This window comes from Rhinopithecus bieti, unplaced genomic scaffold (genome assembly GCF_001698545.2).
Source record: "Rhinopithecus bieti isolate Rb0 unplaced genomic scaffold, ASM169854v2 scaffold_947, whole genome shotgun sequence".
Taxonomy (NCBI): Eukaryota; Metazoa; Chordata; class Mammalia; order Primates; family Cercopithecidae; genus Rhinopithecus; species Rhinopithecus bieti.
In genome coordinates this window covers 2,736,101-2,763,154 of record NW_016803664.1, presented here as the reverse complement: position 1 = coordinate 2,763,154, position 27,054 = coordinate 2,736,101, and the positions used below count along the sequence as shown (strand labels likewise).

The 27,054-nt window shown below is 45.0% G+C and overlaps 1 protein-coding gene across 5 annotated transcripts in view; it reads left to right on the top strand.

Annotated features, from left to right (window-relative positions):
* CGNL1 (cingulin like 1) overlaps nt 1-27,054 on the top strand; it is a 178,306-nt gene that overhangs the window by 120,881 nt on the left and 30,371 nt on the right. For 4 of the 5 annotated variants that reach the window (XM_017896498.1, XM_017896492.1, XM_017896484.1 and 1 more), the window contains exons 9-10: nt 24,677-24,883; nt 26,296-26,400. In XM_017896498.1, coding sequence (XP_017751987.1) covers nt 24,677-24,883; nt 26,296-26,400 — 312 coding nt within the window. The remainder of the gene's footprint in view (nt 1-24,676; nt 24,884-26,295; nt 26,401-27,054) is intronic. The other variant, XM_017896504.1, reaches the window with a different exon arrangement.

The window sequence follows — 27,054 nt, the reverse complement described above, 5'->3', positions numbered from 1 at the left end:
CAACTTTGTTTATACATTGACGTTTTCCATAGGTTGAATCTGAGAATACTCACAAAAGCACATAGAGTAAAATAAAAAAGATATTTCTAAAAGATCATAAAAAATATAAATTTAAATAGATTCAATTCTGGGGATAGTGAGGACAAATAGAACCCAGCCATGTAGTCCAATAATCTTGAAGGTGAATTAGAGGTGTAGTCCTGAGACTTCTGGCAAAGTGAAAAAGGAAACACGATTAACTTCATGATTTTTGTTGTCCATAAGGAAAAAAGAAACCCAAAACATTTCCTCAGGGGAATTAAAGCTTCCCTTAACATATAACTCTGGAATTAAAGCTTCTCTTGACATATAATTCTGGAAGTTATACCTAAGTTTCCTTGCTAGCCTGGGGACCTGGGGACCCCATTAGCAGAGAGAGGAGGTAGATGCTGAGATCCAGGCATGTACACTGTCACCTGTACATGCCTCAGGCCCACACATCACCAAGGGAGAAACAAATCATTGTCCCAGAGTCTTGAACAGGCCCTCAGGTATGGGCATTTTATTTCCAGATTTTACTTCCTTACTGTGAAGTATGAGATAACATCTGTCCTTCTGTACGTGGGATAAGGGGACAAGTCTAAATGTGAGTATATGAGTATATGAGTATTATTCTGAGGTCTGGTTTGAAACCAGGAGTTAACAAGGTAAAGAACACAATAAATACATTAGACCAGAATTAACACTTTAAATAGTGAGTTTATGATTTCAGTGAGGTAAGAGTATGATTATCATATTGATTCAACTTTGAAATCATATTGATTCAGAGCAATGAGTTGAATCACTCCTTGCCATTTTTTTTACTCTTGCCTTTCTTTTGAAAATATTAAAATTTAAGTAAGAGCTAAAGAAGATGATCCATGGAAGTCTGCAGTCATTCAGAATCACTCCAATCGTTGTGCTCTCTTCTTTTGACAGGGTTACTAGGCAAGGAGATTGGGGCCACAGACAGATTTTGGAAGGAGCTTTCTAGTGATGGATGACAGAACTCGTGGTCCTGTCCTGTTAACTTGTTTTTCATGACATAAAGATACAGAAATCATGCTTATCAAGGTTGTACGTGACCCAAAGCAGGCAGAGAGAGCCCAAGTACAAAATGCAGACCCAAGATACCCAATGATCTCAATGGTCAGAAACAAGAGATTAAAAATCAACTTGATTAAACTGAAAAGAGATATATGATATCTCCTGTTTCTTTTGCTTTCATTTTTGGGGATTAACTAGAGAATGAAGACCCTTGAGTTACTGGACTTTTGGGTGATCATAAGCTCCACTCCCTGGCAGCAGCATAGATACACTCATGCGTATAAGTAAGCATGCTATCAAGTTCTAGAAACCTCCGAAGTACCATTTAGTGGATTCGGTGAGATTGCATATTCTCAAATTCGATGCTCTTCTTTCCATCTGCTATGGTTATTATAGGTGCTCAGTTACTTTCCACAATCAGAGGTTTTCAACAAATAACAAGTAGTTATGGAGCTCCAATTGTGTATATGACCTTGGTCCAGGCACTGGAGCTAAGGAGATAAGCAAGACGTAGTCTAGATCCCCAAGAGACCTAGGCGTCTCTCCTAAATACATGTAGATGAGGGATGGATTCACGTACCACATTTGTAACCCACAGTACCTAGAAGAATGAGATGGACAATAAGTACTCAGAGAGAGATGTGAAAACACTAATGGGGGGTATAAACCTGAAAATCACTTAAAAAATGAATCTGCAAAGCAAGGGATGTAGGCTCCAAAGACTTATCATTTTTATATGCCTGCGCTCTTGCCATTTAAAAAGCTTTTTACATTTATAGGTTCATCTAGTGACTTACTGTTCTCAAGGCATAGCCATCAAATGAATATTTGTAACTGGATAGTGTGTAAGTGGGGAGAGGTTGAGAAGGGTCTGTATTCTGAAATGGAGGCCAAAAAGCTTTGTTTATGATGGAAGTACAGAGGTGGAGTTCTCGTTCTCTTCTGTGTGTCTCTAGGACCTTGCTGTGGTTCTGTTGAAATCCAGGCTGTGAAAGAGTCCACCTCTGCCACCACCCTTTTTCTTTGTTCCTGTTTTTTCTCCTCTGCACCTGGATTCAGCATTTACCACCCTTAATTTATGAGCAACTTATAATAAACTACTCATATGTGATTAGGCCATTAAAAATAGAAGTAGAAAATGTAAAAGCAGGAGGAGGGATGGATTTTATTTTGGGAATCGGCCCAATCCCATGAACTGTCTGTTCTTTCTGTTTGGGGCTACATGGTCCTGATTCTTCATTTTAGACTAATTGCAAACTGGTGTGCATTACATTTTCCATCCCAGAACAACTGGATTATGGCTTTCTGTTCATTCCTGAACTCCAGCCACTTGTGATGGTGCACAGTGTTCAGCTGGCATCTCATCCAGCAGATTTTGGCCAAGGGTGTTCCCTGGAAACTCGAGTGTCTAGGCATGAGCTCAGACACTGGCGCGTTTGCCATCCCTCTAAATGTCTCCATGTGCTTCATGTATAATTCTAACTGGAAAGCCAAAAGGTAGCTCCTCTTCTCTGCATGCAATAGCTTTCTCGTCGCTCCTGTCTGAGGGATTTATCACTCATTCCTTGTATGACAGGAACCGTGAAGGTTGTTGTCATCACCTCTACTGGAAATGGCTTGAAGGAAGGTCTTTTAAAAATCTTTCTTTACAGCCTTCTGGGGGCTTTATAGGGTAGAGGATCAGTTCATATAACTTGGCTATACCCTGTGGGTCCTTAAACCATGATGCTTCCTGTAGTTTCTACAGGAAGCATTTCCTGTGAAATCTCTGAAATAGCTTTCATGTGTAACTTAGAAACCAGCTGTCAGCAACTCATTTGCGTAGTATCATCAGTATCCTTCTTGCTTTCTCAGTCAGCTCATTTACCACCATGCCTTCCAGTTGGTGTTGGTCTCATTACCAGCATCCTCGTGGACTGTAAGATGCAGTGACTCTGGAACCTTTGCCAGCTCTCAGACCTTGAGGTGGCTTTGAGCTGTCTTGTGGGAAGGCCTCCCTTCTGTGTCAAGTATTCCTCATGGTTACTACCAGTTTGTTTCTTTAAAATCAAACTTCTTGTAAAATGTGAATTTCTGGTTTTATACCTGCGATGATTCAAAAATAGCCTCGTATGCCCTTTTGACCTAGGAACACCATTAAGGAGAGAAAGAAAGGATGACAGTAAATAATCAGCCCTAGGGACTCTACATCTGGGAAAATATGAAGATATAGCCACTCTACTGTTTTCACGCTCTACATATGAGAGCACTGATGAACAATTTTGGGGAGGCACTTATAAGCACCAAGGAAGGATATTAAATGAATCCACATTGTCTTGGGAGGTGTTTCACATGATTTGGAGTGTGACCAGCCCCATTTTCCCTGATGTAGATAGACTTTAATAAAGCATTAGGTCCCAGTTCCAGTGTAAATTTTGTTAGTATCACGAGAAGGCCAAGAGAATTGGGAAGACGTCTATTTTCATATGAAAGCATAACTTTGGAAGCACATAAAGCAACTAATTGACAAGAAAAATGGCAGCATATTTCCAGAAGGCCAAGAATGTCTTGGCAATCCAGATAAATGCTGTTTGTAAAAGCAAAACTGATAACCAGGAATGACTGTGGAATGGAGCCTCATGAAGTCCGAGATAAGATAAATGAGTGAAAGGCAGGAGGAGGGAAGTGTGTGTTTCCAGGGAAAATGTTCACAGGGTTATTCTAAAGCTCAGTTAGAGAGGCTTACCAAGGCGACAAATACGTTTAAAAAAAAAAAAAAGACCAAACAGCCTTAGTTCCTCCTTGTAGGGCCTTAAAACCAAAACGTGACTATTTCTAAGAAAATCATGATAATTTTTAACAGAATTACCTACTGAGAAGATCAGGAGTTGTGCTTGATACCTGATATTTGTCGAGCCCTGCCTTCTACTCTAGGGGTCCCCAACCCCCAGGCCATGGACCGGTATAGGTCTGTGACCTGTTAGGGACCAGGAGTATGAACCCTATTATGAACTGTGCATGCAGGGATCTAGGTTGCATTCTCGTTATGAGAATCTATAGTAACTAATGCCTGATGATCTGAGATGGAATGGTTTAATCCTGAAACCATCCCTCCCCTCAACGCCCCCATCCATGGAAAAATTGTCTTCCACGAAACTGGTCTCTGGTGCCAAAAAGGCTGGGGACTGCTGCTCTACTCCATTCCAAGTCTGTCTTGTAAAGGAATGATCAAGAAAGAGGTTGGTGGCCTTTAGCTAGTAGTTGGGGTGGTAAGAGGTTTATTGTAGAGGATGAGAGCATGAGCCCCAGAGTCAGACTCACATCGAATCCTGGTTGTGTGCCTTGAGTCAGGCCACTTCACTGGTTGGAGCCCCTGTTTCCTAATCAATAAAATGAGGATAATCACATAGCCCAGCACACACAGCACAGAGAGGGTGAAATGAGCCCGTACATTCAAGACTTGGTAGCACAGTGTCTGGCCACCAACAGGTGAGAGGGGAGAAGGGCCAGGGGCCATGCACAGCAACTAGTCTGTGGTTGCTGAGTCCGGCAACGCTGAGAAGGGTGGCAGTTGCATCCCTGTTCTGTGGAAGCAGCATTTCAGCAATCCAAACAGAGCAGCAGACCCCAGGAATGGGAGTCTGACACCCCCGAGGCCCCACATCCTACTGTGTCTGGTGGTATGGGGATGGCTGGGGAGTGATATCCCAGTTGGTGCAGGTCCAAGGATCTTCTGGCAGGTCCCTGTAAGTGCCTGGTGCATCTGGTGACTTCAAACAAAGGGCACCAGTAACAGCGTTGGTCCAACAGGAAAGAAGGCCTTTGGCAAGAGGGCCTCTTTGTTTGCTTCTGTGTGTGTGCACCTTGTCTGCCCTGACAGGCGGAACTCACTGTTTGTTTTGTGGAACAAAGAACAGTCCTGGTTAGATTGGAGTGGGAACTGGGGGCAGGTGGGGGGAGCAGGGTGGGGCAGGTGGTGGCAGGGTTCCTGTTGTGACAGCACACTCCAGGAGAAGCATCTGGCATGCGTCTCTTGGCCTCAGCAGGGGAAAAAGAATAAAGACACATTCTCATGCTTCAACTTTGATCCCGTGAAGTAAAAGTCTGCAGACAAGGGTCTTGAGTGGCCTGAACCCCTTCACTCTCGGCTTCTTATTTAGCATAAATAGGAAAATTATTGGAGCTAGCTGCTTACCACAGAATGAGGTGAAAGAGAGGGCTACGGTTTCCAGAAATGTAACAATTCCACAGGAATGGAGGGTGTGGGCGAGCCAGGCAGAGGGGCAGGCCCTGCAGAATCTGGAAATGGTGGGCTCACCTCAGGCCACAGGAGCCGAGCATGTATGCTGTGCAGCGGAGATGCGGGCTTGCACCCATGCACACACAGGCGGCGGCCCGTAGGAGTCCTGCAGGGAGGAAGCCCAGCCATTGTACAGGGAGGCATTTCCTTCTCACATTAGTGGACACTTCCATTTTCCTGGTGCCCTCAATGTTGTGCTAAGAAGAGTGTAAAAGACATTCTCTGTACCCTTGAGGATCAGAGGTGGGGATGGTCTAGATAGAAAACAGAATCGAGCAGAAAGCAGCCAGCCTTAGCGGGGTTCCACACTGTGGCATGTACTGTTTTCTTCCACCTGCACTGCCTTTCCCTTCCCTCTGTGTGTGGCACCAAGACTCTGCAGCTTTACCCATCTCACCCAAGTAGAGTTAAGGCTCTCTCACTTCCTCTTTGTAGCACTGGGTTCCTGTCTCCACTATAAAATACATAGTCTTGTGTTGTGCTTTCTTTTTTCACATCAGTTGCTCATACTTACGTTGATGGTTGAAACTTTTTTTTTTTCTTTGGAAACGGGGTCTCACCCTGTTGCTCAGGCTAGAGTGCAGTAGCTTGATCATGGCTCACTGCAGCCTCAATCTCCTGGGCTCAAGTGATTCTCCCACCTCAGCCTCCCAAGGAGCTGGGACTATAGGCATGTACCACCATGCCCAGCGAATTCTTTGTACTTTTTGTAATGATAGGGTTTTGCCATGTTGCTCAGGCTGGTCTCAAACCCCTGGGCTTAAGTGATCCATCCACCTTGGCCTCTCAAAGTGCTGAGATTACAGGTATGAGCCCCTGTGCCTGACCTGGTTGTGTTTTTTTTTTGTTTTTTTTTTTGAGTATTTACTTGTGGTCAGACACTGTATTAAGCCTATGAGCAAAAATGGATGCATGCTGTCTATCCTAAAAAGTTTACAGTCTAGTAGAAGAAAATGTAAGAAAAAAATCATACAAGTAAATAAAAATTGTACCCATGATAAGGCCTATGGAAGAGAGGGGCTAGGATTTGACCTCATTTGGGTGGTCAGGGACCATTTCCTTGAGGAGGTGAGGATTGGTAGAGAGGAGGCAGAGTCTTCAGGCAGACGTGCAGAGGCCCTGGGGTGGGAGGAAGTATGGTAAAGGAGGAATTTTTTTTTGTTTGTTTGTTTGTTTTTTTTGTTTTTAAGCCAGTAGAAGGATGGGGTGGGTGAGGAGGAGGAGTGTGGCATGAGATGGGGCTGGAAGGGTAGGTAGACGATATAGACATTGGGGACTGAATTAAGGAGGTTCGTTGTTTATTTTTGCTTTTATCCTTAAGAGCACAAGAAGGCCACTGAAGCGTTTGGTAGAGAGTGACATGACCTGATTTGGGACTCAAAATAATTTCTCCTGCCCCAGTGTGTGGGGATGGATTGGAAAGCGCAGAAGAGGGGATGTGAGCAGACCAGCTTGGAGGGTCTTGCTGTTGCCCAGGAAGGAAACGTTGGCAGCTTGGAGTTGCATGGCAGTGGTAGAGTTGGAGAAAGGAAGGAAGAGCTGAGATAAATTTGGGAGCTCATGAAATAAAGTTAATGGCTTTTGGTTTTGGTGGGGTTTTTTTTTTTTTTTTTTTTTTTTTGAGACAGGGTCTGGCTGTGTCGCCCAGGCTGGAATGCAGTGATGTGATCTCAGCTCACTGCAACCTCTGGCTTCCAGGTTCAAGTGATTCTCCTGCCTCAGCCTCCTGAGTAGCTGGGATTACATGCCTGTGCCACCACACCTGGCTAATTTTTGTATTTTTAGTACAGATAGGGTTTCACCATATTGGCTAGGCTGGTCTCAAACTCCTGACCTCAAGTGATCTGCCTGCCTTGGCCTCCCAAAGTGCTGGGATTACAGGCATGAGCCACCATACCTGGCCTAAATGGCTTTTCTTATTATGTAACTTCTCAGAGCCTTTAATATGTGGGTTAATGTAAATTGTGATTCTCTGAGAAAGGACTTGACCATCAGAATTTTCTACAATACGACCAGGCTACAAATCTTTTTTTCAAAGAATCTTCCACAATACTTTTATTCCATAGCATACTTCTGGGGAAATACTGCATTATATAATTGCTTCTTTTTGGGGTACTTTCCACAGAGAGTTGTAGATACTATACCAACGTCTGTAATTAGAAATGGGTCTGACCCAGTACCAAGAGGAATGTGTTTGACACAGGGTTTGAGTTGAAGCCTTGGGCAGATCAGACGGAATAGGTAGACTGAATTCAGTTTAGGAAGGTTTTGGAGGCCAGGCTGAGGGGAGTTTGGATGCATTTTGTTGTGTGTCGGGAGTCGTTCTGGGCTCTGAGCTGTGTCATGGCGGAAGTGCCATCTTGGCTAGGTCATTCTGGAAGATGCCTGGTAAATCGGTTGGGTGGTGAGGTGTGTATTGGAGTTGGGTAGCCTGGCTTTCTAGCAGTGAGTGGATGAGAACCCAGGCGTGGGGAGTGGGAATGGAGAGTGCATCTTTGGGGTTGAGAAGGAAGAGTGAGATGTTTTCTTTCACACCCTTTTCTTTGGTGGGTGGCCACTGGCAGCAGCTGAAAACACGAGAGGCTTTTCTGTGTTTTTCTGAGGCCAGATAAGCATAAGGACGCCCTTGGAGCCCATGGGTTCCCATGCACCACTGGCAGAGAAGCCGCGTGTTGGCAAGGGCGCTGCCATTGTCAGGGAGTGGGAGAGGAATTACTTAGGTTAATAGATGAAGCCTGAGGAAGGGGTTAAGTTGGCATCAAGGCCATCAACTTCCCGCCGTGGCTGAGATTTCACTGTGTGACTTTGAACAGGCCACTTAACCTCTCCAGGCCCCAGTTTGCTCATCTGGAAAATGAGAGGCTAGAACAAACATCAAGCCCCTCCTGAGCTGGAATTCCAGCCGTCTTGGGGAACTGAACATTGTTAATTAGGGCAATCATTTATCAGGGTCAGCAAGAGCCTGTGCTCCCAGAGAACTATCAATTTTGTGAAAAATTTAGACTGAGAATGGAGACTTTGGAAAAAAAAAAAGTGTGGAATGTTCAGTTCACACATTCCTCTGAAATTCAGGCATGTTTTCTGAGGCAAAGATGTAACAAAGTGAGGCCGACTTTAGCCAGGACAGATTTTTTAGTAACACAAAGGTAGACAGCATCCTAATGAATGAATCTGCTAACTGAATGCTTATTTTAGGAACAGAGGGTGCTAACATTTTATTTTTATGTGGGGTGTTTGCAAGTTGAAGGAATTTTCTCATAGAGACATTGTTATGAATTGAGGCTAGGTTCTCAGGTCAGCTAACAATAGTTGATTTAGCCCATGACACCATTAAAATAGTGTGTATTAACTATAAAATACAGAATGCATGTGTGGTGGGGGAATGCGTGTGTATATTTGGGGAGTATCACTGGGTATTCAAAAAATACCTAGACACATAAAAACCTCTATCAAACTGATTAATTCAGTAACCTTGGATTGTGAGTGTGCTGTGTGCCAGGTGCTGGGCTGGGCACAAAGTGAGATGGGGGCCCTGCCTGGAAGGGCTCCTGGTCTGGTTTTCAGCCTGTGGGCTCTCAAGTCCAGCTGCCTGCATTGGCTTCTGACTCTGCTGCTTATGCCTATGAGCACCTAAGCAAGTGACTTACCTCTCAGTACCTCAGTTTCCTCACTTAGAAGCAAAGGATTATAATAGTTAATAGTAGTGCCTCCCTCAGGGGGAAACCGACGAGAATTCAATGAGATGACTCATGGAAAGCACATAGTCGGTGTCTGGCATAGACTGAGCACTCAGTAAATCTAGTGATGCCTGCCTAGCCAGAGCCCTGTCCTCAGGGGATACAACCAGCAACTCACCTGAGGCCTATGTGGGGAGTTAGGCTTGTTGTCCAGTTCACCAGGCATAGCCTGGCAATGGGATGGGGTGAGAGGTGGAGATGGGGTGTTGACCATAGTGGGAGAGAAGAAGTGGGGAGTGGGAGGAGGCTAAAGGAAAAGGGTGTTGTCTGATTTTTTCCCCAGAAGTCAAGGTACAACTTACCAGCAAAGGGGATGGGGTTAGGGCAAGGGGTGACCTCTAGGAGCCATCTGAGAACTGCTCAGGAGCCAGAGGGTTATTGGAGGCACCTAGATGGGGAGGAAAGAGGAAAGGGACTGACAGCTAAGGAAGAGATGGGAGCAGGAGTGGGACCCCAGCAGCAGTGCCCTGACTGCCCCCATGGATCCTGCAGCGGCACTCACAGAGGGGAAGTTCTGGGAAGGGTGCCGTGGGTGTCTGCGTGTCTAGAGGTGGTGGGGCCTTTCTTTGGTTGGTAGTCTTTAGTTCAAGCCCCAGGTTTTATCTCCAGCCTCTGTGTAGGGTCTGACTCTTCTGTTCTCTGGGAGACTGTTTAGGAGCCTAGAGCAGTTGGTAATCAGGATGCTGATAGGCCCAATTTGCAGGGAGCATTGTTTTGATTTTGGCCCCCATGCTTTGAGAGAAGACTTGGTACAACCTGCCAGTAAGTGAGGAAGGACTTTGGACAGTTTAGCCTAAGAGGAAAAGAAAGATAGGATGGTATGAGGGTGGGCTTAAGTGTTTGAAAGGCTCTCATTTGGAAGAAGGTCTCACTAAACCATCCTTGGTTGGTCTCAGTGATATTGTAGGAATGCAAACATCAGCTCAGTGTGAAGGAGAAGTTTCCATGCCTGAGAGCTGTGGGAAAATGGAAAGACTTGTTTTGAGAGGCAGTGTGTTTCCAGCCCCCAGAGCAGAGACTGAATGGCTGCTTATCTTCCAGAGATAGCGGGGGAAAGTAGAAGGAAGTGTTGGAAATTCAAATCAGGGTTTCAACCTGAGAAAGTTGGTGTCTCAAATAATGCTTATACTCCTTGACCTTTAAAAAGGGTAAGATAAATAAAATACAAGCCTTTTTTTTTTTTGAGACGGAGTCTCGCTCTGCCGCCCAGGCTGGAGTGCAGTGGCCGGATCTCGGCTCACTGCAAGCTCCGCCTCCCGGGTTTACGCCATTCTCCTGCCTCAGCCTCCCGAGTAGCTGGGACTACAGGCACCCGCCACCTCGCCCGGCTAGTTTTTTGTATTTTTTTAGTAGAGACGGGGTTTCACCGTGTTAGCCAGGATGGTCTCGATCTCCTGACCTCGTGATCCACCCGTCTCGGCCTCCCAAAGTGCTGGGATTACAGGCTTGAGCCACCGCGCCCGGCCAGGCCTGTTTTAACTTATCTGGAGAAATGGAAACTTTGGTAGGTCAGAGAGAGGAAATAACCTTTATCTGCCGTGCAGTTAATCGCAGAGATGGCTATGACCTTAGAGACCTTAGACCAGTGTGCTCATGAGCCTGTCTTCAGGCAGTGATTACTTAGATTTCACTTATGAACATGTTGAACTCTCTCTAGGACTTTAAGCTCTTTACAAATGGCACTGTACCTTGTTCAACTTGTACATTCAGTGACTGTAGACGATCAGTGGTGGGTACTTCAATGCTTAATTGGATTCTCTTCTGTGACATTTTATAGTCATGGAAATGAGGCTTGGAGAAGTTGTGGCTGCTTCAGGTCACACAGACCGACCCAGGGGCTGCCCTGGGACCAAGACACCCACTCCTGCTCAGCCTCCAGTGTTCCTTCTATTTAGGCCACTTTCAGAGGTCCCAGTGCGGTTGGGATACGTCAGTACCAGGCATAGCATTTCATTAAGCTACCGCCTAAGGATGCACAATGTGGGATGCTTTTAGTGTATGACCAGGGATTTTGTGGCACATGGCAGATTTTCCTAGATGTGAAGTCTTACTCCGCAGAGCCTTGCTATAACACCATTAATTGTCAAAGCTAGGGCCAGGCGGGGGCTGCCAGGCTCTCCAGATCCTCAACAGTAGGTCAGTAGGAGCCTTGGCAGGGGACCTCCCCCTACTCCTGATGAGCTGGCCCCAGGGATGGACCAAGTCTCTGTGACTCATACCCAAGAGGGCTTCTCAAAATCACGAGTCACCTGGGTAGACGTGGGTATCTTAGGGGTTAGGCTGGGGTCCCCAAGGTCAGAGTACCCTGGCAGATGCAGTGCTTGTGGTCCAGTAAATGACAGCAGGTGACTTGGCTAGGGGTGGAGGGAGTGAGACTCTCATTAGATAGGTCCTGGAGGGCAACCTGAAGCCCAGAGTGGATCAGTTGAGGGGATCAGTTGTGGGGCAGGTGTTGCAGCTTCATCAGCCTGCAGTGTTCCAGGGCTCGCTCAGGGCAGGCTGGCTAAAGGCTTGGAGTGGAAGGGGTGTGTATTAGTCTGTTGTCATGCTGCTGATTAACACATACCCAAGACTGGGAAGGTTTAGTTGGAGGTTTAGTTGGACTTACAGTTCCACATGGCTGGGGAGGCCTCACAATTATGGTGGGAGGCAAAAGGCACATCTTACATGGCAGCAGCAAGAGAAAATGAGGAAGACACAAAAGCAAAAACCTCTAATAAACCCATCAGATCTCGTGAGACTAGTTCACTATCACGAGACTAGTACGGGAAAGACCGGCCCCCATGATTCAATTACCTTCCCCTGGGTCCCTCCCACAACATTCGGGAATTCTGGGAGATACAATTTAAGTTGAGATTTGGTAGGGACACAGCCAAATCATATCAGAGTGGTATGGGGTATTCACGGTTATTGAGCAGCTGCCCCCGTGCCCTGCCTGGCGTTGCGCTGAGTACTTCCTTAGATACTCTCATGCTGGGAGTGGCATGGCATTGCTCTTCCAGTTTACAGAGCAGGAAACAGAACCTCTGGGTTCACTGCTGGTCATTGACAACAGCAGGACGATGATGATGATAACGATGACGAGGGTTAGCAGAATCACTCCTGTTTACTCAGTGCACAGTGCACGCCTGGCCACATGCTATGTATTTTACACACGTTACATTTCATCCTCACTGCCACCCTGTATGTCAGGTGCTATCATTGCCCTTTCAAAGTGGAGGCGATTACAGCTCAATAAAAGGTAATTGATGGGCTCAGAGTTGCACGGTTGGTGGGCGGCTGAGCCAGGATTTAAACTCAAGTCTGTCTGACTCTGGGAGCCCGGGCTCTTTCCTTGCTACAGCCCCACTTGTCCTTGGGGCTGAAGCTTGTGATGAACTCCAGGTTTTGTTTTTAATGGATGTGAACTAGGTGGGTTGAATCTACAAGTATAATAGTAGGTCTTTACGTGATGTGATAGGCTAGATGATGCTGCAATAATAAACAGCCTCCAAAGCTCTATAGCTTCACGAAGAAAAGCTTATTTCTTGCTCATGCTACACATCCAGTCATGGCAGGGTTGGATTTAGTTGCTTTGTTCCTGAGTCTCTGGGGGACCCAGGTGTTGGTGGTCTCTGCAGTGGGGTAGGAGGAGGATATGGTAAATTACTAATGGGCTCTTGGAGCTTGTACCTGGACATGACACATGCCACTTCTCGCATTTCCTTGGCCAAAGCTAGTCACATGGTCACTCCTGACTTCAAGGGGGCAGGAAAGCAGATGGACGTGCCTGGAGGAGAGAAGAACTGGAAGTATTAGGTGAACAGCACTAATGATCCACACAGTGATTCATGGGGCCTGTTTGGTCAGCACCCCAAGATGGCTCCTTTTTAAAACAGATGAGGGCTGGCCCTAGAGCAGTCCTGGGGAAGGTCTTAGATTAGACTTGGTTACTCCATCCCTCCCCCTCTGTCTGTCCCAGCTTTTTTGAGGGAGGGAGTGACATTTTATTCTCCATTCAGAAAAGGAGGGACTGAGTGAGTCTTGCCAACAGCATGACTGGGAAACAATTGCTCTAAGAGGATGAGGGCCAAAAAGTCACCACACCTCCTTCAAGTCCTCTGTATAGACGGAAATCTGTGATTTATGCTCTGTAACTTCTGGGTGGTACATGGTAGTTCCTTCCTGGACACTGTTTGCTGTCTATACAGCGACTCCTCCTTTGACATTTGGCCCCATTATCTTTCATTTTTCTTGATCCGTGCCCTGAATGGATCCATTAAGGACACGGCTTTTTAAGAAAGCCGAGCTGCGATTCAGAGAAGTTGTTACTTGCACAAAAACCTCAGTGTGGTCAGGTGACTATACCAGGATCAGGACGTTTCTATTCTGGCCCTGTTCCCCTTGCCAGTCAGTTAGAGCTGGCTGTTGAGCCGGGTAGCCTGGCCTGCAAGGAGGAACCAGGGGACCGTGGGCTTTGTAGGAGCCTGGTCTGCTCAGCTCTGTCTCAGGGAACAGCCTACTACTTTAAAGGAGGAAATAATAAAGGTCACTCTTGTCAGGTGTCTTAACCCTGTGTGTACCAGAGTCAGCCTAAACACTTGTAGCAGTCTTGGCCCAGGCTCTTGCCTACGGAGGCCATGTCCTTTTCTTTCCCCAGTCCCTGCTTAGCATCGCTCCGGTGGCCGTGGAAGTGTGGGGCAGAGAAAAGCTGACAGCTTTCTACATGGAAATTTGGTCTTGTTTGGGGCTGCAGGGAGGCACTAATGAGAAACGTCATTGGATTGAAAGTTCTTGGCCTCAGCATTTGTATTTAAGTTCTGAAAATGGTGTGATTTCTGTAATTCAGGATTGACTCTTTCAGCATTTGTGGATATATGGTAGCAGCAAAATGGGAAAGCTGAAGGACCCGTTTTCACAAATAACAAGACTTCTGGGCAGGGGTGCAGGGCAGAACTGTGGACTGGAGTAGGGCCTGTGAGCTTCCAGATTGAGCCTCTGGCAGCTTGTTTATCTTCTTTCTTCAAAAATCCTGTTGAACCTGTTGGACATGTGTGTGCTGACAGCAAGCTGATTTGTAATCATTTGTAAAGCCATGTGGTCTGTCTGTGACAGCGCTCTAACTGGGACTCTAACCCTTGCGTTTACCCGGCTCTCATCCCCCAATATTTTCCAAGTGACGCAGAGCCCTGGAAACAGGGCATTGTCTGGGTGGAGTCCCATCCTCCAGCCAGCAGCTCCTTGAAGGCGAACGGCACTGCAGGGGCATGTTGGGTTCTATAAACAGAACTTTTACATGCTGGTCACAAGGTTAGCTTAGACTGTGGCTCTCATGGTGAGGGAAATGGTGTCTTAGAAATATGATGTAAGGCTCTTTGTATCTCCTGGAAACTGGGGAACATTTTGTAAGAATTTTTCCAAGGAGTGGTGTTAAAAAAATAAAGCAAAGGCACAATGGAAGGTCTAAGGCTGTGTTTCAGAGAAACACATTTTCCCTCAAGCTACTGCCCCCACTTGGAAGAGCCTGGTCGCAACTAGCAGAGGTCACAAGCAAGGAGTCAGAGCCGGGTTCAAGTCCTGGGTGTGTGACTTTTGTCTACCTAACCTTAAGGTATTGCGGTCATTGACTGAGGTCTTACTGTGTGTCTGAAACATTGCTAGGTGCTTTGCATAATGTCTCAATTCATTTTTAGAATAACGAGAAAACTGAAGTTTCAACAAGAACAAGCAGGACCAGTTCAGGTCTGCTGACTCCAAGGCCTGCACTCTTTTTGTTTTCTTTTGTTTTTATGAAGATAACATTCATATAACACAAATTCATTTTAAACATTTTACAGTGTGCACTGCAGTGGTTTTTATATATTCACAATTTGGGTAACCACCACCACTATCTAATTCTAGAACATCTTCATCACCCCAAATAAAGCCCCTTTCATCTGAATTCCCCCTTTCTCTCATCCTTTGGCAACCACTCGTCTACTTTCTGTCTGTATGGATTTGCCTATTCTGGACATTTTGTATAAACAGAACAAGACTTGAACTATGGAGCATGTTGTGTTTCGGAAAAGTCAAATCACTTAACTGCTCCACGTCTATTTAGTTGCAGTGTATTGTGGTCACAGGTATTTTAATTTCCATCTCGGGTATCTCTGCAGGTTTACTGTGTGTCAAATGCATCTGTGAGCAAATGTGAGGATTTTATTGTCGTAACTTTTGTCTTGGACCTATATCTTCATTACAGGCCACTCTGAGAGGGAATCTTAACTAGTTTTTTAAAGGGAAGCATGTTGACTTATTTCCTAAGGACATTATGAAGAAAACCAGAGACATTTTTAACCTATCTAGTCACTGAGTTGCTATAGGAAAAACTGGGTAATTGAATATGATTAAAAGGGAGTATCTTTTAGGTTGTTCTGTAAGCAAGAAAATTGCCACCAGGACAACAAAAACACAGGCTGTAAATAAAATCTTCATTAAGCAAGGTATATGTAAACTCCACGAGTATGGCAGGTTAGTGACCATAAGGAGAGAATGGTCCTCACCTCTAGATGCTGTGGCAGGGACATTGTTACAGATGGTTTAAATGGCAGCATTTGAAAATAAAATGTAAACATGAGGCAGTAGGAGTAAAACCTCTAGTCGTCTTAGCTCATTGAATTCCAATGCTGCGTGACTTCTTCAAGTTCATTCTAGAATCCCAGACTGTTAGAGCTGGCCAGGACATTGAAACGAGATAGACTTACCCTTTCGTGTTGCAGAGGGGTAAAGTGAAGGCAGATGGAAGTTAAATGATTTGTCTGTTGTCATCATACGTGAATTGTTAGCGGGGTCTGGTCTAGAATTCACATCTTTTAACAAAAAGAAATTGAATATTGATCCGTACGATTTTTGGCATTGGAATCAACTCTTCCTTGGAAATATTTGGGACCTGGGTGATGAATACCCTCTACTTCTTTGCCACTTCCTTTGCCACATTTATTTCCCTCTCTCCCATGCACTATTTATTTGCATCCCCCCCAAACACAAACAAAAAGAGCTTATCACTGTATAACCAACTGAGTTCTGAACTGTAGCTATGTCGGCAGAGATTGGTGTTGGCAATTTTGATAAATACAGTGAGAGAAAATTTGGAAACTCTGATATTCTTCTTGGAGCATGGGATTTAAACATATTTTGCAATGGCTCAACCCCCTCTTGCCCAAAAAATGGTAAGTAGGCAAATCAAAAAGGAGGAAGGAAGGAACCCATCACTTTACATTACTAAAAGAATTTCGACTTTTTAAAGATTTGTATCTCTTTCTTCTTTGATTTTCTGATCTGTTTAGGTATTACCGATTATACCTTCTTTAAGGATGTGAACTGAATTCAGAGGGGGCAAGAGCTTTCAGAAGGAAGGTTGCAATGTGAGCTGGCTGCAAAGCCTGCAGTAGTGCACAAGCCACCTGACGTCGAATCCCAGGCACTGAGAGTCCTACCAGGAAGCATAAAGGATTTGACCAGTTAGGAGCTCAGCTCAAATCTCTGCAGGAAGGTCCTGAGAACTGAGAAGGGTCCCATCAGCCTAGACCTCACTGCTCAAAGGGGTATCCACAGACCAGCATCATTGGCATCACCTGGGAGCTTGTTAGAACTGCAGAGTCCTGGGTCCCACTCCAGAATTCCTGAGTCAGAATGAGCGTTTTAAGGAGATCTCTAGGTAATTCATTAAAATTTGAGAAGCCCAAGATTAGAGACCTTATGCCACGGAAATTAACAAATGATTGGGAGAAGGGATGAAGTATGCTAGTTAAGACTAAAATATATGCTGTTTCGGTACCTGGATAGTTGACCTTTGCTCAGTTGAGGGGGAAGCTGAAGACACAATACGGGGAACTTGGTTCCTAACACTCTCCGAGTGAGGAAGGGATGCATTATTGTGACCCAGGCCCTTATTGTGCAAATGAAAGCAGACATCCACAGCCATGGTGGTGAGAAGACAGTCATTTCCCAGCAGATGAGCTGACCTAGGGGACGCTTCTAGTACCTCTCAGCTGGGAGCCTGCAGCCCCAACACACTGGGGCGTGGGGGTGGCCAGCGAGATGGAACTGATACGAACATTCCATTCTCTGGATGCCCCGGCCTCCACGCCTCAGCTGTTTTCACTCATTCAGCAAAAAAGAGAGACAGAAAGGAAACAAAAGCCGGCTGTGCAGGGGTGGGTGTCAATTAGTAAAACCTGATATGTCTGTGTATTGGGTCGGCACTAGGACAAGCAGGAGGCCCTCGCCCTGTGTGGTGACTTGTTGTCCATCGGGAGTGAGCCTATCCAAGGTGTCGGGTCCGTGTTCCTACAATGAGCACTCCTCAGCTTCCCGAGTCAGGCAGAACATGCAGATGGGGCCATTTATGGTGCCATGGGGGGTTTTGTGCTCATCTCCTGTGGCTCCAGGGGCCAGTGGGAACACTTCTAAATGCGGGTGTTAACCCATGAAAAGGTGGAAAATGTGCCGGCCTGCAGGCAGGCGATTATTTGCAATGAATGGCGGTATGGCAAAGACTGGGATTTCACTCTCTTGCGTATGTGTGATACAATTGTTATAATTCTTTTTTCATTCTTTTAAAATTGGTAATTGGAGCATATGGCTAAAAGTCAACTATTTTTAAAGTAATGGAAATTTAGCAGTTCAGCATGTTGAAGCATGCTGTTTGGCTGTTTTAGAAGAATGTTTTTCTTAGATGTCATCAGTTTACCACACCACCCTCGACTGGGAAATGGGGCTAAGATTTTAATAAATTAGCCAACCAAGAAACCCGACTTACCTTTGAAATCAGATGGGTGTCATCTTATTTGTGCAATGCAGTCTCCCTGGAAGGACTATTAGAAGACCTCAGTTCTCTGTTTTGAGAAGTCTAGGCTTGATTTTTTCAGCTGGTAAAAAATGTGCAGGTAGTGGCCTGAAGCCAAGTGTGACGATTTGGAACCACAGCTGGTAAGCTGTGTGAAGTCTTCCCTTTTGGGAAGCAGATGTGAGTTCAGTTGGCCTAGCAGTAATCACAAGGGCTACCACAAGAGCTGTCATCCCATTTAACTAGCTATTTACAATAATGTACGAGGTGGGCAATTCATCCCCCTTCTTCAGAGAGGAAACGAAGGCTCTGTGAGGCCAGGCCCTGTGGAAGGTCCAGCAAGAGGCACAGCCTGGGTGTGGATCTGATCTGGCTGACTTCAGAGCCTTTGCTGTTTCCTCTAAACAGATAGAGAAGCATTTTTAGAAGTATAAATGAGAATTCCATTCTTGAGGCGATTTATGTCTGTGTTACTCAGGATGGGACATGTGTCTGTGTGCTGGGTGGGCAAGGAGGAGAGTGCTTGGCAAAGTCACATGATAAAAGTGACACCACTTCCTGGAATACCAAGAACACAGTATCCTTCATGTAAAAAGAGACATAGTAGAATGAAAAATGCTATGGTGTTGGATGCAAAATTTAGATTCATTTATAATGGAAAAATCCAAGCCTTGAAAGCGGTTCTTTGCAGTCCCTTGGATGTCTCTCATAACCCCACACTGGACTCCTTTGCCTTAGGGTTGCTGGAGTGGAAAAGTTGGGGAAGCACTCGTGTAGTTGCAAGTCCTGGGCCATCTGGGCCTTTTCCACTCTCCCAGCTATATGTGGTGAAAAGGAATTGCTTAACTATGTAAACCGGCGTGGGAGAGTTGGCGCTATGCTCTGTTTGTACAGCTGCTCCTGGGGCTCCGGCTCCGCTATCTTTCATGGCCCAGAAGTACCCATGAAAAGACAAAGGAAGGGTTTCTAGAGGCTGGAGGAGGTGAGAACTTGGCCGAGGAGGTGGGTTGTTCTCTGAGGTCCTGAGACCATTGATGGTCAGTCTTTTAAAAGAAAATGTATATTTATATTACAAAATTGTAATACATGTTGAATTTCCATGGTTCAAAATTTAAAAATTACCAGAGGGTTTGCAATTGAAAACTTTCTTCTGCTGTTTTCCACATAGCCCCAGTTTCCTTCCTCATAGCCAGTCATTGTTACCAGTTTCTTGTGTAGCTAAGTAAATACATCTTTATCCCTCCTTACCTTTTTTTATACACACAGAAGCATGCCATGTCTACTAATCTGTCTCTTGCTTTTTCCTCACTTTCTTGTTCTTTTTTTCTCCCAGCTGCACAAGATACCATTGACCTGATGTAATTTATTTAACTAGTACCTAATTGGCCTTTAGTAGTATGCAATCTTTTGCTATTAAATTGCTGCAATGAATAATCTCATGTATATGTCATTTTGCACACACGTGGGATAAAATGAGAGACGATAAGTTTCCGGTTCAAAGGAAATGTACATTGTCATTTTGATAGATACTACCAAATTGCCGTCCAGGAGCCTCATACCAGTTTCTAGCCCCACCAACAGTCGATGAGAACACGTTTCCTCACATTACACACACTGTGTTATCAAACCTTTTGACGTGGCTGCCTCAGAGCTGAAAAAATAATCTTGGTGTAATTTTTAGTGATGATCCAACCTTGAAAAATGATAGAAAATGGCACAGTTTTGTTACTTTTGCCTTCGTGGTGATGAATCTGATGTGGTGTTTCCAACTTTTTGGAGTGGCAGAGGAATCGACTACCTGTACAAGTGAATAATAGTTAAAATATTGAAATGCAAATCCATATAATTCTTTTAAAACCAGACATCACATAGGTGATATGATATAGCCAAATGAATTATTAAAAACTGTGTGCTTTTTGGTTTTATTTATGATGGTGCTTCCTCTCTAATATTGTTATGACATAGAGGACTTGGGATCAGAGAATCGTAGAAACATAACACCAGCAACTTCAATGACTTCAGCAGTACTTGTCCCCAGGGACCGTCGACCTGAGTTGCTCTTTACCAGCTCTGTCTTGGTGCAGTTCTGCTGCCTTTGCCACATCCATGAGACACAAAGTCTCGTCTGGAAAAGATGATACATAGATGCAAGCATCAGAGCACTTCAGAGCTGGGAGAACTTTGAAGGTCCTCTCCGCCATGTTTTTTTTCTTCACTGGGAAGTCATGGAGAAGAACTTACATGTAGTACTTGCCTTGAACAGAAGGATAGGATTTTTATTTTAGGTTCCATGACTACTGCAGGTGAATTAGGTATGGTTTCAGGAAAGGAAAGTTTCTTCTGTGGGCTTGATATAGTGAGCTGGGTGTGTGGGGGTGCGGAAGCATGAAAATGGGAGAGGACTTTTCGGAAGATTTGCTAACACAGGCTCATGTTAAATTATTTGTAAACATAATGTGAAGACATAGAGAAAAACATAGTATCACTTTACAAATAATAATAAAAAAGGACTAAGTGTCTCAATACACACAAGGTCTGCTAGAGTCATACTCAGGCCATGCCACTGAAAGTTAGGATTGGAATAAATCCCTGCCAGCCATAAGCTGAGTGAAGAACTTGCATGCCAAGTTCTAAACATCACAGTTCAGTCCAGGTTCCCTTATCTAACATGCTAAGGTGCTAGTTAGGCCCCAATCCAGGTTAAACCAGGTCTGTTATTCAGTATTCTCATTCTTCCTGAGATTTCTGGGTGAATGAAAGGGTGCTGACCACACATGGAAGTGTTCTTTGCTTTACTGAAAGCTTTGGGCAGATGGTCTTGGGCCTCTTCTTCCCCTCTCTAACATCTCAGCAAACCTCCAGACCACTGGGGTAAATGCATCATCTCTCTCCACCATCCCTACTCCAGCCCCAGGTTTCCCTTAACTTTTGTTTACCTTTTTTTTTTTTTAAATAGCTATATTAAGATATAATTCATATAGCATGTAATTCATATACTTCAGCTATTGAAAGTATACAATTCAGTGGTATTAGTATGTTCACACAGTTGTATAACCATCACCACAGTCAATGTTAGAACATTTTTGTCACCCCTAAGAAGAAATTCTATCCCCATTAGCAGTCACTCCTGGCCCTTCCCCCATATCCCTCCCTGTAGCAGCACTGGGCTATCACTAATCTGTTTTCTGTCTCCGTAGATTTACTATTCCAGACTTTCATATAAATGTTAATATGGGTTTGTGTGTGTGTGTGTGTGTGATTGGCTTCTTTAGGATAATATTTTCAAAGTTCATCCATGTTGTGGTGTGTATCAGTATTTCATTCCTTTGAATGGCCAAATAATATTCCATTGTATGGATATGCCACATTTTGTTTACCCATTCACTGTTTGATGGACATTTAGATTGCTTCCACTTATTGGAGACTGTGAATAATGCTGCTATAAACATTCATGTACAAGTTTTTATGTGGATATATGTTTTTTTCTTTTTTTCTTTTTTCTTTTTCTTTTCTTTCTTTCTTCTTTTTTTTTTTTTTTGAGATGGAGTCTCACTCTTGTCACCCAGGCTGGAGTGCAATGGCGTGATCTTGGCTCACTGCAACCTCTGCCTCCTGGGTTCAAGTGAGTCTCCTGCCTCAGCCTCCCAAGTAGCTGGGATTACAGGCACCCACTACCACGCCTGGCTGTTTTTTTGTATTTTTGATAGAGACAGGGTTTCACCATATTGGCCAGGCTGGTCTCAAACTCCTGACCTCAGGTAATCTGTCCGCCTCCCAAAGTGCTGGGATTATAGGTGTGAGCCACTGTGCCTGGTCCTTTGTTTTTATTTCTCTTAGCTATATACCAAGGAGTAAAATTGCCAGGTCGTACCGTAACTCTGTGTAACATTTTGAGAAACTGGCAAACTGTTTTCTAAAGTAGCTGCACCATTTTACATTCCTACTAGCAATGTATAAGGGGTCTAATTCCTCTAAATTCTCCCCAATACTTGTTATTATCTGTCTTTTTTGTTGTAGCTAGCCTAGTGGATGTGGAGTGGTATTGCATTATGGTTTTAATTTGTATTTCCCTAATGATTAATGACGTTGAATATGTTTTCATATGCTTATTGGATTTTGTATATTGTTCAGATCCTTTCCCCATTATTTATTTATTTTTTTTATGAGATGGAGTCTTGCTCTGTCACCGAAGCTGGAGTGCAATGGTTCCATCTCGGCTCACTGCAACCTCTGCCTCCGGAGTTCAAGCAGTTCTCTTGCCTCAGCATCCCAAATAGCTAGGATTACAGGTGTGCACCACCACGCCTGGCTGATTTTTGTATTTTAGTAGAAATGGGGTTTTATCATGTTGGCCAGGCTGGTCTTGAACTTCTGACCACAAATGATCCGCCCACCTGGGCCTCTTGAAGTGCAGAGATTATGGGCATGACCCACCGCGCCTGGCCCCATTTTAAAATGGGGTTTTAAATCTTTTATTACTGAGTTAAAGAATCATTTATATATTCTGGATATGAGTCCTTTATTAGATATAAGACTTGTGTTTCCTCTCATTCTGACAGTTGTCTTTTGACTTTCTTAGTGGCATCATTTGCAGCACAAAACTTTTAAATTTTGAAGAAGCTTAATTTATCTGTTCGTTCTTTGTCACTTGTACTTTTGGTGTTGTAGCTAAGTAGCCTTTGCCTCCAAGGGCACAAATATTTGTTCCTGTATTTAAAGAGTTTTATAGTTTTAGATTCTACATTTGGGCCTATGATCCATTTTGAGTTAATTTTTGCATATGGTATGAGGAAGAGGTCTAACTTCATTCTTTTTCATGTGGATATCCAGTTGTCATGGCACCATTTGTCAAACGCTATTCTTTCCCCCATTGAATTGTCTTGGCACCCTTGTTGAAAAGCAGTTGGCTATAAATGTAGGGGTTTATCTCTGAACTCCCAATTCTGTTTCATTGATTTCTATGCCTACCCTCATGCCAGTACTGCCCTGTCTTGATAACTGTAACTTTGTCTCACATGTTAATGGGAGAGTTTGGGCAGAAATGGGCAACTTAGACTTTTTCTTTCCCTGGTCTGACCAGTTACTGGATTCTTTAGATCCTTCCTTAAGTTTTCAACCACACTTTATTTCTTCTCTGTATATCTTTGTGACATGTCCCCTTGCTGGTTTCGTTAGGAGATGATATCCTGATAGACCTGAGAAATCCCAGCTGTCTGACACCTTAGTTTTCTCCTAGCAATGCCAGCTAACTTCATTCTAACTCAGTTGCTTGGCTCTGATAGGCTTTCTCTGTTGTATAGAATTAAACATTTGGGCCATGAAACGATGCTCTGGTTCCTGAAACTCTCTAACTGGTTAGGTTCAGGATAATAAGCTTACTGTACTATTAAGAGATGTAAAGATCTTTCCAAAAGATCCAAAGGCTATACAAGTGAGCAATTCTAGCAGATACTTCTCCCACGTGGGCTGTGATACAGACTTTCAAAGCCTAACCTTGTCCTCCCTGGGCCTTTCTTTTATTGCAGGTGTCTGTAGCATTGTGTTGTAGGCATAAGATTTGCTGATATTGGCATCTTTGTAGTAGTGGAGAAATGGAGGTCAGGCAAGAGATCTGCCTGCAGAGGTGGAACGCTGGGCAGAACAAGTGTTAACTCACTTTTTTAACATCACTTCAAATTGCTAAACCGAAGAATACAAAGCCCCTGTGACCTCTGGAATCAGCAATAACCACCCTGAGACTGTCATTCCTTTCTGTGGTGAATTGTGTGCAGCACACCTAGAACTTATACTATGAACTGTATCCTAATTTAAGCTAATTTAAATTTCTCTTTTCTACTGGACATGAAAAACCCTGTACTCTGAAGATGCCCTTCCTCAAGAGCTTCTATTAAAAAGCCTGGGCCAGGCGCGGTGGCTCACGCCTGTCATCCCAGCACTTTGGGAGGCCGAGGCGGGTGGATCATGAGGTCAGGAGATCGCGACCATCCTGATTAACATAGTGAAACCCTGTCTCTACTAAAAATACAAAAAATTAGCCGGGCGTGGTGGCGGGTACCTGTAGTCCCAGCTACTTGGGAGCCTGAGGCAGGAGAATGACGTGAACCCGGGAGGTGGAGCTTGCAGTGGGCTGAGATCGCGCCATTGCACTCCAGCCTGGGCGACAGAGCGAGACTCCGTCTAGAAAAAAAGACCCTGCCCATGCAAATGGGGCAGGGAAGTGGGCATGTCAGAAAGCGAGGGTTATGAAGACAGATTCTGGATTCAGTCTGCCTGAATGTAATTCCTCCTAAGTGATCTTGGACAAGTTACTTAAACTATCCAAGTGTCAGTTTCCTCATATTTAAGATGGTGATAAGAATAGCACTCACCTTCTGGAATTGTTAAAAGGTTGAAATCCCATGTAAGGATCCTAACACGGGCAAGGGTTGGCAAACTTTTTCTTTCTAAAAAGAGCCAGAGAGTCAACATTTTAGGCTTTGTGACACCATAGGCTTTGGGGTTTCTGTTGCAGCCCTGCTGTTGTAGCTTGGCCCTGCTGTTGTAGCTTGAAAGCAGCCACAGACAATGTGCAAATGGACGGGTGTGGCTATGTTCCAATAACACTGCACTTTTCAAAACAGGTGGAGGGCTGGGTTTGACCTGTAGGCTGCCATTTGCTGACCCCTGGCTCAGCACAGGGCCTGGCTGAGTGGGCACAATGGGTTTTTCATAAATGCCAGCCATTCTCTCAGCTTGGGGACAGCTCCTTGACACCGGTCTCCTTGTTCATTTGCTCTGTGTTTTTAACAGAATGTTGAGGTCTTGGCCAGCAGGAGCAACACTTCAGAGCAAGACCAGGCAGGGACCGAAATGCGCGTGAAGCTTCTGCAGGAAGAGAATGAGAAGCTGCAGGGAAGGTGCGAAGAGCTGGAGCAGAGAGTTGCTCAGCTTCAAAGGCAGATCGAGGACCTGAAAGGCGATGAAGCCAAGGCGAAGGAAACGCTGAAGAAGTACGAGGTGAGGCTCGCTGGGCCCAGGCCCAGCTTTGGCAGCTGCTGCTCCTTCTTTCCTGTGTAATTGATTTCAAAAGTGGGGAAGGGATTTATTGTCATAATTTAGTTGGAAAGGTCAAGGCAATAGTGAATACAACCTCTCTGCAAGCCATTTCTTTGTTACCCCCCGGAGTGGCATGACAGGGAGGCCTGGGAACAGGGAGGGTGAGGTCAGGTGGGGACACAGGTCTAGGCACAGGAATCCTCATGCACCCAGATACCAGACACACCCAGCCTTCCACGGCTTCGCACAGGCCTCTACCTGAAAAGGCTGTCTTAACACCACCATTAGACTGATTCTCACTCAAGACTATGTATTCTTTTTTAACTCATAGTTGATGTTTTTGAAGTGACACTGATTTGAACAAGCCAGTGACCTAGTTGGCCAGAGCTCTAGAGTGGGAAGCTGGGAGTGAGAGATGACACACTCTCAGCAGTAGGAAGAGGCAGCTGACAATGAAGGAGGAGATACACGTGGTCACTGCCTTAGTCTGTCCTGTGCTGCTGTCATGGAATACCACATTGGGGTAATTAAGGAAAAATAGAAATGGATTTCTCACAATTCTGGAGCTGGGGAGGCTAATATTAAGATACCAGCCTCTAGCGAGGGCTGTCCTTCTGTGTCGCAGTGTGAATGGCATCACATGGCAGAAGGGCAGAGGTGGAGTGGGGAACTGACTGGCCAAAGGGGGCTACACTTGTCCATTGACTGGCAACCTACTTGTGTGATGACAGCTTGAGCCCATTCAGAAGGGCAGAGCCCTCATGGCCTCATCACCCCGTAAAGGTTCTACCTTTTCAGACTATTACAATGGTAATTAAACCTCCAACATATACATATGCTTTTTGGGGGACGCATTCAAACCATAGCAGTCATCCGTCAGGACCACCTGGATACCTTTTATAAAACTGTGTGGGGGGGGGTCCATTCAATACCTGCTGTTTTCAGATCTCCAAGAATAAAACCGGATATTTGTATTTAAAAAAAAAAAAAAATTACCCCAGCTGGGCATGGTGGCTCATGCCTGTAATTCCAGCTACTTGGGAGGCTGAGAGGTGGGAGGGATCACTTGAGCCCAGGAGTTCATGACCAGCCTGAGCAATATAGTGAGACCTTGTCTCAAAAAAAAAAAAAAAAAAAAAAAAATCACTCGAGATAATGTGGATGTTCATACCTGGCTAAGAACTGGAACTGCAGACAGGCACACACATCCAAGAACACGGCTGTCGTGTGCCGCCTTGGGTCCGTGACAGGCACGTTGTGACTGTAGCCACTGCCACGTCATGGGTGTCTTTGGTGTTCATTTAATTCCACTGAGTCAGTTTCATAGGTACAGCATACATCTAAGTGCACACTGACCCAGTGTTTCATTGTAGGGAGAAATACGACAATTAGAGGAGGCCCTTGTGCATGCCAGAAGGGAAGAAAAAGAAGCTGTGTCAGCCAGGAGGGCCCTAGAGAATGAACTGGAGGCTGCTCAGGTAAACACCTAGGGCTGTTGTCGTTACTCCCTCAAGAAGAATGCACAGAGACGCAATACCGGAGGGGCGTGCGGAGACTGTCCTTGGCCCTTTCTTTCCAGGTAGCTCCCTTTCGCCCATAATAACCACTCAGTCATTTGAAGTATCTGTCTAGACCAGCAGTTCCCAACTAGGGGGTTTTGGTAATGCCTGAAGACAGTTTTGGTTGTCACAACTGGGGAGATGCTACCGGCGTCTCGTGGGTGGAAAACAGGGATAGGGATGCTGTTAAATATCCTACGAAGCACAGGACAGCACCCACTACAAAGAACGATCGGGTCCCAAATGTCAGTAATGCCAAGGCGCTTGGACTCAGGAAGGGGAACATCACACACCGGGGCCTATCACGGGGAGGGGGGAGGGGAAAGGGATTGCACTGGGAGTTATACCTGATATAAATGACGAGTTGATGGGTGCAGCACACCAACATGGCACAAGTATACATATGTAACAAACCTGCACGTTATGCACATGTACCCTAGAACTTAAAGTATAATAAAAAAAAAAAAAGTAATGCCAAGGCGGAGAGAGCTCGGTTTAGACGTTAAAGAGCTTGACAGCTTTCCAAAGATAAAATATGAATTGTGTGAGAAGGCTGGCAGGACTGGCCCCCTA